Source organism: Anomalospiza imberbis, chromosome Z (assembly GCF_031753505.1).
Source record: "Anomalospiza imberbis isolate Cuckoo-Finch-1a 21T00152 chromosome Z, ASM3175350v1, whole genome shotgun sequence".
NCBI lineage: Eukaryota > Metazoa > Chordata > Aves > Passeriformes > Viduidae > Anomalospiza > Anomalospiza imberbis.
Window position 1 is genome coordinate 9,393,031 of NC_089721.1, and position 10,841 is coordinate 9,403,871.

Below are 10,841 nucleotides of genomic sequence, written 5' to 3' on the forward strand. Positions count from 1 at the left end.
TCCACCTCTTCTTACTCAGCATCATCATTGCAAACCTGTCCACCTTTCCTGGACCACCACCATCGCAAGCACAGCCCACCGTCCCATCTCTCTTTGCCTAGAGCAAGCCTACCTCACCCTTCTGCCTCTTCTTGCCCAGATGATGCAAACCGCACCGTTCATCTCCCCATCCCTCCACAAACTCACCCCACACCTCCTTCCCTTTTTCCCTTAGCACTCCCCATCCCTCCACCTGTGCCCCGCGCACAGCCCATCCTCCCATCTCCTCCTGCCCCGCACACCGCATCTCTCCAGCCGTTCCCGGGCCGGCAGCGTAGGCGGTCCCGGCCGCGGCCCCGCGCCGCCCGGGCACGCCACCGCCTGCCCGCCGGGCGCGGGGGGGCGGGATCCCCGCGCCTTTTCGCTACGTCAGGACGGAGGGAAATCCCCGCTGGACTCGCAGCCGCGCTTTTAGCGCCGCGCTCCGCCCCCGTACCGGCAGAACGCTGCTGCCACCGGCCCGAGAGCAACCTGGGCGCTCCGTGCTCCGCCGAACCGAGCCTGAGCTCTCCGTGTCCCGCCGGGCCTGGACGCTCCGTGCCCCGCCGAATCGAGCCTAGGCGCCCTGTGCCGAGTCTCGCCGAGCCCCGGCGCTCCGTGCCCCGCCGATCGTCGTCCCGCCGCCGCGATGATGCCTGGCCGGACCCTGCGCAAAACCGCGCCGCCAGCCGCTCCTGCAGGTACCGGAGGGGGAAGGGATAGGCGGGGGACGGGACGGCATGGGATGGGACAGGGACAGGGACCGGGACGGGACGGGACGGGACAGGGACACGCCGTCCTGCGCCCGGGCGCTGCTGCCCGGCTCCAGCACCGGGTGGGCGGCCAGCGCCCGGCGCGGCTGCGGGCGCCCGTTTGGAGGCGAGAGAGATACAGCTGCTGCTCCCAGAGAGTGGGGGGCAGAGAGGGTGCGGGATGGGGTGTGCTTCATGATGAGTAAAAAATAAAAAATTGGACAAAAAGTACGGTACAGTGGGGATCTCATCAAAGCGGTAACCACGCGCGTTTCCGCAGGGCGCGAGGCGGCGGTGGAGTGCGCCCTGGAGCTGACCCGCATCGGCGACAGGTGGGACCTGCGGCAGAGGCTCCTGAACCTGCTCGCCAAGCTGTTCTGCCCCGGAACGTGGGCTGCCCGCGGACACGGCGAGCGGAACGGAGGAGGAGGAGGAGGACCTTGGCTTTGCGGGTTTGGAAGAAGAGGCTCCACAGACATTGGGAGATGAAGAAACCTCAAATCTCGCTGCGTTGTATTTAGCTGACTGCAGCCGCTGGAGGATGGCTATCACATGTTTTCTCTGAAGAATGTTACAGCAATACTGGCGTATGAATGCCAGGTGGGAAGAAAAAGATAACGATGGGCAGAGCCCCTAAACTGTGCGGTGGTGACTTGGGGCAAGCTGGTGACATGGGGAGATTTGGGACAAGACTGAACTTGCCCTTCACCGTGGTCTGAGAACACTTTCAGGAACCCGGTTTCCCCAGTCACCCTCTGGTCCTCATGTCCCATAGCCATGTTTCACCAAGGAATTCAGCCCACCTCCAGGACGAAACAAAAAAAAGTGTGAGTTTGTTGGAACTTGGGATCACATACCACACAGGAAAAGCCAGTTGCTGGACCTTTGACTGCTCCTCTTCTCTAAAGTATGGATCCTGCTGGACAGGGATCTAGTGGTGATTGTTAAAATTTAATAAAGACAATCACTATCTTTATTGAAAGTTTTTTTGTTACAGGATGTTGTTTTGCAGACTAAAAGTTGTAATTCTGTGAATCAACAGTGTTGCATAGTTCTAGTCTATAGTATAAATATATAGTATAAGTTATATATATATAGTATGTATACATGAAATATAAATGTGTGCACTGCTAGTGCATGTCATGAGTATTTAATAGAACTATTAATCAAAAGCTGTTTGTTTAATCTCAAAACACAGTATGAAAAAATGTTCAAAACATGACAAAACTCAATATAAAAAGTTATTATATAAGCAAAAAAAGGATAATATTTTCTGATGATAAAGGAAATAAATCACGCTTCAGAGAGGGAAGCATATTTTGGCATAATATATGTATCTGAATATATATAACACAAACACAGATACATAGGTAATTGTGGAAGGATTCTTTCAATATTACAAGGAATTTCTTGATAACAGAACAATTCTGCTGTGTCTTTATAAGTAACAAAATAACTTCGATAGAAGTAGATCCTAAAGTTGAATCACAAGTTTTGCTGAGAATGTTATTTATTCAAAGAAAGCAACTACCTCTCTTTGAAGAAATAATATCAATAGAATTGAGCATTTCAGTGGTACAAGAAAGTAGCCTTAGATTTTTGAATGTTTAATTATAAATTATAGTTACGGACAAAGGTTCTTCCTTTGTAATTTATTTCCATTTCATTTCATGGCCTTCTCATCTCAGTTCCAGAATGATGGAGCTGTGGCAGCATATCCAGTGGATGGTTACATAGGAATGACCCATCTCACTGAGGGGATATTAACTTTGGCTGGCTTCGGAGGAGCTGAATTAAACATGTTGGTTGCTGTCAAAACAAACAGTAATTTTGCTAGTCAATTCTTGTCAGGCTCCATCCTAAAAAGTATTTTTCATGGGTCCAAGACAGCAAGAAAAAGGCTGTTTCATAGCTACCTCTAAGGTCACTGGTGAGTTACTTCTCTTAACTACCCTTGCATATAAGCACATTTGCATTTTATAAGGCTGTATAGTTACACTTTGTTATTTGTGTCTATTCAAACTATGTCTTTTCCTGTCTTGTGGTGAATTCTTGTTTGTATTTATAATTTTTTTTTTGTTATATCTTTTTAATCTGCCTTTGGAAAATTGTCATTATGTAACTCTCACAACCAGCTGTGCAGGGGCTGTTATGTATTGACACTGACTTCTGTCACTGAGCAGAAGCTGACTGACTTTGCCTTCTTTCCACATGGAAGACTTAACTCCATCCATCCCAGTGATGTTACAGGAAGATTTGCTGTTGCCTTGAGCCACATGCATGGTTCCCTTCCCCTCTAAGCCAGCCAGTACCTTTTCAGGGAGAACACAATATTTCAAAAATAGATGTTATTTATCTTATACTGCAAAGCAGTTCCTTTTACTGATACATACATAGGTCAGTTTTTCAGGTAATAAATGTAAAGGCAAAGAGTTTCAGACCAGCAGAGCACCAACTCCCAGGCTAGCACTGCATCCAGCTGGGCAAAACTTCATCAAAGACAGCTCCAGCTTCCTAAGAAGGGTTGCTGTTGTATATCCTGCACTTGGTGGAGTCTTGGAATCTTCATCAAGGACACTGAACAATGACCATGCCCATCTGGAACTCTCCGAAGAATTCAGCATTAGCATTCACATTAGTAGCTGAAAAGTATGTGAATAAAACTGTTCTGTTCAATGAATGCTGCTTGCAAAGTCAACAGGAAATGAGGTGGGGATTTGTAGAACCCACCCTATTCTTCAGGCTGTAGCACATATAAATATTACAAAAAAATGTATACTCGTAAATGCATTGTCATGGGGATATCCAAGTTTACTGTTAGCACAGTATTTGTCTGCCTAGTTATGCAAAGACTAATTGCTTTTTTTGAAATATTTTAGGTGTTTCTGTGCATTGTTAAGAATGGCAGTGTTCAAAAGGAACTCAGGAAAAAGGCACAGATGCAAGAGGTCAGTGCCAGTATATGACCAAGTGCTTGCTGATGTCCACCCTAGATTTCTTTTGTTACTTCTGCAAAGGATCTGCTTTATGACTTTATCAACATGAGTTTGTTTTCCTTAAGGCCTGTTCTGGATGTGTGCCAGATGTGTTGCTGTATGCCTCACGCATGTATGTCTTGAATTCTTGCAAAGATAATAAATATGAAGTGTTTACGAGAAAAATGAGTCACAAAGGTTGCTATCACTTGGGTTTTATTTTGTGGATTGTGAAAGCATGATTGTACTATGCAAATTGCTTCCATGCTTCCATGTCAGCAGGGCAAAAGCAGGAGGGCAAGAGCAGAGTGCCAGCAGGTATGTTTTGGTAGATTAGGCTTTGCCTTCTGCCTTTAAGAGGGAAAAACAAACAAACAAACAAACAAACAAACAAAACCCCACAACCATGACCTTGAACTTCAAAATGAGACATCTAGTATTTTTTTGTTAACTACTGGCTGCAGAATATTTGTGTGGTATTGGGGGCCCATTACTTCTACCAGAGTAGCTGCAGCTTTGTAAAGGAGTGCTCCTTGTAAAGGATAGACATCCAAGTTAAGGGTTTTGTCTAAGATGCAGACAGAAAGGAAGACAGCATTTTGTCAGGCAAAGTTTTACTTTCTCCACAGTTTGAAGATGGAGTTTAGGAAGACTGGGAAATGATGCTGCTTGTCACAAGGGAACAGCAGAGGGATAGTGCAGAGCACATTTTTCTTCCCTAATGCTGGGACCCAAAGATGTGTCCATGCAGAGGAGAGCCTGAGGTCCTCCCTTGCTATGCTAAGCACATCAGCAGGCTCCCTGCTCACTCACTGTGCTGCTTTTTCCCAGCTTCACAGGCAACAACACCATCCCTGTAGCTCATATTCCCAATGCAAAGGTGATTAAGAACTTCTGGGCCAAAGGCTCTTGTTTCTAATAACCAGAAAAAAACCCAAAGAGATGCAACTCCCTGTCCTTTCCCACTTAGTCACCAGCAGAAGCCTGGAAGATTTTTACTTTGGAAAGCATCAGTGAAGTGACCTAAGGTTCATCAGGATGCTACTGTAGGTGCTGCTGCACAGAGGTCTGGTTTTGCAAATCATACTTGTGTGACTCATCAGACTTGTGAAAACATTCAGACACTCTCACCTGCTTCCCACTGGAGTCTGGCCCCTCTCCAGCCCTCCAGAGCAGTGTTCAGTCACCTACATAGCATGATGCCTGTGACCTGCTCCTCCCTAAACGGCAGGGGAAAAAAAATTCCTATCACTGGGGCATGGCATTGCAATATAAATGCACTTGACTCACCCACAAGCATCTGATATCAAAAAAGCAAAACAAACCCACCTGGTGAAGCAAACTGACCAAGTTGCCACCTTATAACACTCCATTTACCAAAGCACCTGGCTGGACAAGTGCAGCCCTGGGTCATGTTTGCACCGTGGCCCCCTAGGTGAACACCAGCCTGGCCCCCTCAGCCAGCTCACACCTTCATACCTGAGACTGGATGCACAACTGGTATTTCCCAAACAAAGTGGCAGACAAGGAGATACTTCCTCTTCCCCTCACGGGATGTTTTTGTAAATCAGCTGAAAAACAATGTGTCATATGCTGCTCATTATTTTTAGTAGACACTGCTGGATGGGATTAAATTTAATCACTTTCCTCCCATTAACACAAGAGGGTGTGAGGGCATGATGTGCATTCATGAAGATGTAAGGAGGCTGGACAGGAAGAGCTGGGGACATAATATATTGCCTTTCAGTCTGGCAGGGTTTCCCCGGAAGCAGGTGACTGTCTGATGGTGGGACTGTCAGTGAGCAATAGTCCCAAAAGCTGTTACAGCTGTAAACAAGGGTCCTCACCCAAGCACGTCAGGACATTGTCTGGCCCACATAATAAATGGGCCACACCAAGGCTGCCCTGCCTTCTCACACATGGGCTCTTTGCAATGCAATTCTCACCAGCCCTCTGAAAGCATGGAGGTTGGTATCACTCCTTGAGCAACAGGAGATATCCCATGAAATGGCAGTGACCACAAATAAAACAGTTTCAGCCATTTCATCTTCAGCCATTTCATCTTTGGTGGCTTTGGTCTCATTCCCTCATCCCCATGGAAGTAAAGTGGGACCACCACGAGGTTCAGAGGCTCAGCTCCTTCATGACAAGGTCATCACTTGAAGGGGCAAGGAACCTTTTTGTAGTGGACAGGCCAGCTTGCAAATCTCAGAAAAAGAAATTACTTTCAGCAGCACCCCCAGATAAGACCAATATTAGGATGCTGGCACTTCCTCCCTCAGCTCCTGGGTCCAAGCTGGGATCACAGTCCCCTGCTGCATGGCAGAAATTAAGGGCAGCATTCTGCTTCAACCTTCCCCTTTGTGCTCCTGACAGGGATGTAACAAAGCCGCAACAAAGGCAGGAGGCCACAGTCATGTCTGCACTGCTTGGGATCAGGAATTAGGGAGGCAATTTTTGACAAGAGCAGCTGGACGCTGGACATTACCCAGCACCACCGTAGCACATCAAGGAAATGGCTTTGGTATGTAGGGAGAAATCCAAGGAATTTCAGCACCAGGTAACATGTTTGCTCAGTGCAACAGTATCAGACTGATTCAGACACAGAGGGGTGAGGCCAGCACATATGCAACTAACAGTGGAAATGCAGGAAATTCTGCATTTACTATTGACTAGCATCATAAAATAACCTGACTGACACAAAATTTCCTTCTAGTCACAGCTTTACACTCTATGGGATGGAAGGGCAACTCCTTGTTTTAGGGCATGATGTTTATTTGCATGAAATGTCCTTTCATATCATCATTAAATGTGAGGGTTTTTTTTAAAGGAAAACAACTTAATTATTGCAATCATTATTAATTTGTGAAGTCTTTTAGCTGGGCCAAGTGCTTTAATAAACACAGCTACATAAAAGAGGAAGTAATGACTGGCTTTCCCTATAAACAGAGTCCAAAATGGGCTTTTACTAAAGGCTGATAGAGACAGTCTGGTTTCAGCCATGCTCCTGAGAAGAAGAAACACCTAATTTAACAGAAGTGGTGGGGAATCAGTCCTAGATAATGCAAATCATTCATTCCCCAGGCATCCACCAGTATGAGGCTGCTGGACACAGGAAGAAGGGGCTGCAAAAGCAGTTATGCAACCCAGTATTGCATAGAAAGGAAAAAATCCAGCACCCAAATGCCAGACCAAAAATCACCCAGCACCAGTCAAAAAGGCACGGGCCAGGGCCTGGCAGCACAGAGGCAGCAGGGTGGGCATGCCACCTATCCATGGCTGGCTCTGTGGCTGACCCTGCATGGCCATGGGCACTGCAAAGTACAGCCCAGGGACACGGTCTGGGAAGGTTTTACTTCTTGTAATTGCAGCAATGTGCTGCCCTGTGGCATCACTCCTCTGCGGTCATGGGTGCCACACCCAGCCACCACCTGCCCTGCTCCTGGCCAGCCACAGACTCCAGGGCGGCCTGTGGGAACCTTTTCCCCAAGGGTCCTCCTTCATAGCATCCCTGCTTGAGGACTGTGACCACTAGCCTCTAGTCAAATGGGGTAAAGTGGCATTTTCGACACATTCCTGGAAATAGAGATGAAGAAACAGACACCAGAATCAGACCCTATTCAGACTGCATTCAGTGGTCCCAACAGGGAGCAGGAGAGCAGCAAAGCTGTAAAAAAAAAAGAGAAATGAAATGGGACTTTTTAGGTAAAATCATGTTTCAAGTTCCTCATTTTACCATGCCCTAAGGCTTTCACAACTGAGAGAAGTAAAAATGTTCTAGTACTTCAAATGTCTTGGTGGCTAAATGAAGTCACATGTACTAATCCATTTACAGGTAAGTTCATTGTGTCTTGCTTTTGTATTCCTCTTTACTTAGCTACTGACTGTGGCAATTAAGATTTCCATTAAAGATATTAAAGACTAATCTTACAAGAGCCAGGCTGCTTGGAGGTTTGAGCTCTGCTGGCCCCACCTGAGGCCATGTGTTGGAGAAATCAGCACAGACAGGAGGATGGGATAAGGGGGAATCAGTGAAAGAGAGGAGAGGAGCTGGGCTGACCCAGCACTGGTGACAGCAGGGGGGAGCAGAAACACAGAGGAAATCATTACTGAAAATATCTTCTTCTTTTTCCCCATGTGGCCCTGGAGAGAGAAGCCAGGCTCCAGTTGGGGACAGATGTGCTGAACCAAGCTTGACGGGACTGCATATACACACAGCTTCCCAGCCGTCTCTTTCCCAATATGCTGGTTTTGCGCCTTGCAGAGTTTCACTACACAACAGCATAAACTCTGCAGCATCCCTCACCATCACGGCTGCGTGCAAGGGAGAGGGATGGGGAAGAACGGGTCCCAAGGCAAATGGAAAACTGGTGTACCACAAAGCTCCTCCTCTTCCCCTCCAGCCCAGGAAAGAGTCCACGTGCCCAGAGGGCAGGCTGGGAGCCAGCCACACTGGCCTTTCCCACAGGATGAGTCAGCAGAAGCTGTGGGCTTATCCCTCCTCAGGCAGTACTTGCCCGCTTGCACCCTCACAGCATGGCACCTGGAGAAGGAAACCAAAAGCAAGGGCAGTGCTTCTGGGGCACAAACCTGGGGGTGAGGGAAATGCCCTCTGCACCCCTGGCACAGGAGAGCAAATGCCTTCCTTCCCCTCGCACAAAACCCCACCTGGCCCTTTCGGGCAGCACTGTGCACAGGAGGAAATAGAGTCTTGCCAGGCCTGGCACAAGATGCAGGCGAGTGCCACGGTTACACCAGGGAAAGGTCAGGACTGCCCTGTGCCATGTGGGAGTGCTGCTGCAAGTGCCCAACCCAGCAGGCAAACACAGAGCAACGCACACGAGCCTGTGGTGCAGATATAAACACTCCAACTCACCAGGCCCTGCCTCCAGCCCAGCCTTCCCTGCCGCGACCAGCTGACGTGTCCGTGTGCTGCCAGGCAGTCAGGCAGTGTACCATTTTGGGCACCTCAGGCATTCCACACATCAGAGCGGCTGAGAGGAGAGCTTTCTGGGCTGGCTCATCTTTCCATGAGGAAGGCTTGCTTTGGTCTGCTGTGCAGTGACTGTGAAGTGACTTGTGTCTAATAGAGTGGCCCACTTGATGCAAACCTCCCCAGACTGCAGGCTGTGGTCCCCACCTCCCACTATGAGCTCCACTTCAGCTCCAATCCATCCACAGAGAGTCTCCAGCCCAGCCTATTCCACCAGCTCACTGTGGCTTTGAAGGGAATTTTATCCCCAGAGTAGGTGGGAAACTAGAACAAATACCAGATTAGGCCTAGCATTATAAAATCATTCTCTACACATAAAATCCATTCCCTTACAGCCCAGGGGCTGGGCAGGAGGTACAGTTCATAGGCAGCATCCTCCAGAGACTGCTGCTTTGATGAAAACTCCACATTTTCCTACAAAATGGACAGAGAAAACACAATACCAGTCAGGTTTTATAAAACATCTCATACCATTTCTTAAAAGCTTGAGTCCTCTTCACACTGGCGGTTTTTAAGAGGGCACTATTTTAGTTCTAGCTTAGATGCACACCTGGATAGCATTTAAAAAGTCTTTGACTGCTCTCCTGGACATCCTTGTCCCTGTGATGCCAGTTCCAACTGTGGACCAGACAGACTGACATAACAAATTAAATATCTAGAGGAGTACTAAGGATACAATTCATTTTCAAAATCACTAAAAAACCCAAACAAAACAGTTTATGGCAATACAGATTGACACAGAAATCACAAAATGTACAATCTATTTCATGTTATTGCACTGACTTTTTTATAATACACAAGGCATATTAAACAGTTTTAATTAAAAGAAGTTTTATTTATATAAACAAAACTGTAAATATACAATATCATACAATAAGTGTATCAAACTAACACACAAAATCTACCTACAGTGGGATCCCCATTTTTCTCATGAGCTGGTCTACTCTTCATCAATATTTTCACTTGAACATTTACATAACCTAAACATAGAAACAGGTAAACATTCCCATCTGGGAACACTTCCTTCAGAATTTGACAAGAACCACTGCAGAACATTTATCAGGGTTAATTTTAAGTGAGGGTCATTAGGAAATATGAATCACTTAACAGTTTCTGAATACTTATCCGTCCTTCTATTTTTTTTTTTTTTTAAGCAAGAAAATGATCACATCTATTTCCCTCCCTAATTTCAGAGTTTTCAATACAAATGCAGTCCCTAGAGAAGCTGGAAAGAGCTTCCCGGTACAAAAGGTTGCAGAATATGCAATGGCAGCATCTCACTGCTCTCATATCCACGATGTGCACCTTCAGCTGCCCCAGGCCTGGATGCACCAAAGCTCTAAACCTTCTCCACCTAGGAGTAAACTCCCCTTGTCTGGAATGCCTTCAGCTCCCTGGTGAAGAAGTGCATAATTTCATCTTGATTTTTTGGTCTTCTAGGATGCAGCTGCCAAGTCTCTGCTCTCCTAGAGTTTGGCCAACACTCCAGCAGGGTGAAGAATCACCATATGCAAACAGCAAGGCCAAAAATTGGTGTGATCCTAGTGAATACTGATGAACTAATGCAACGTCCTCCATCATTTTAGTGCAAACAGGCTCTCAGAAAAATAACATTTACTTTGCCAGGTGTGTATAACCAAAAATTTACTACATCTGCTTGGTCTAACCATCTTGTCTGTAATAAAGCAGACACTCATACTGCATAAATCCTGGAGCTTTTTCAGGGCATGTCACCCCAAGAGAGATGTCAGGAAATGCTACTGTAATCATACCAACATCAGTGACAATGTTGTTCTTTCACAAGGAAAAAAAAACGTATTTTCAAGAGCAGAAACAATTAGGGTTAAATACAATTCTTCTGCTTGCTCTAATGTTAGTAGAGAAGTGATATCTTTCTACCCATAGTAACGATTATCAGATTTAAAACATTAAACCTATCTTTTAAATTATAGCCACTACTGAATCACACACAAAAATCCCCATTTCTGTTTGCTGTTACTCAGCCAACACTTATCTACGTGCATGTAAAATAAAATACTGAACAGTATCTGATTACTGAAAAAAAGCCTTCTAAATCACTCACAATGAACAGTACCTGCAAAT

At 46.4% G+C, this 10,841-nt stretch overlaps 1 protein-coding gene and 1 long non-coding RNA gene across 2 annotated transcripts; one reads left to right on the forward strand and one right to left on the reverse strand.

Moving 5' to 3' along the window:
• Positions 1–281: 281 nt before the first annotated feature.
• On the forward strand, positions 282–3,188 carry PMAIP1 (phorbol-12-myristate-13-acetate-induced protein 1). Its single transcript, XM_068175802.1, has 2 exons — positions 282–719; positions 1,051–3,188. Exons 1-2 carry the CDS (start codon positions 668–670, stop codon positions 1,257–1,259), a joined length of 261 nt encoding a protein of 86 aa, XP_068031903.1. The 5' UTR covers positions 282–667; the 3' UTR covers positions 1,260–3,188.
• On the reverse strand, positions 1,958–6,562 carry LOC137464447 (uncharacterized). The gene is made up of 2 exons (XR_010994239.1): positions 4,877–6,562; positions 1,958–4,096 (listed from the first exon to the last, which is right to left on the reverse strand). It is a non-coding gene; the product is annotated as an uncharacterized lncRNA (long non-coding RNA).
• Between the last annotated feature and the right edge of the window lie 4,279 nt (positions 6,563–10,841).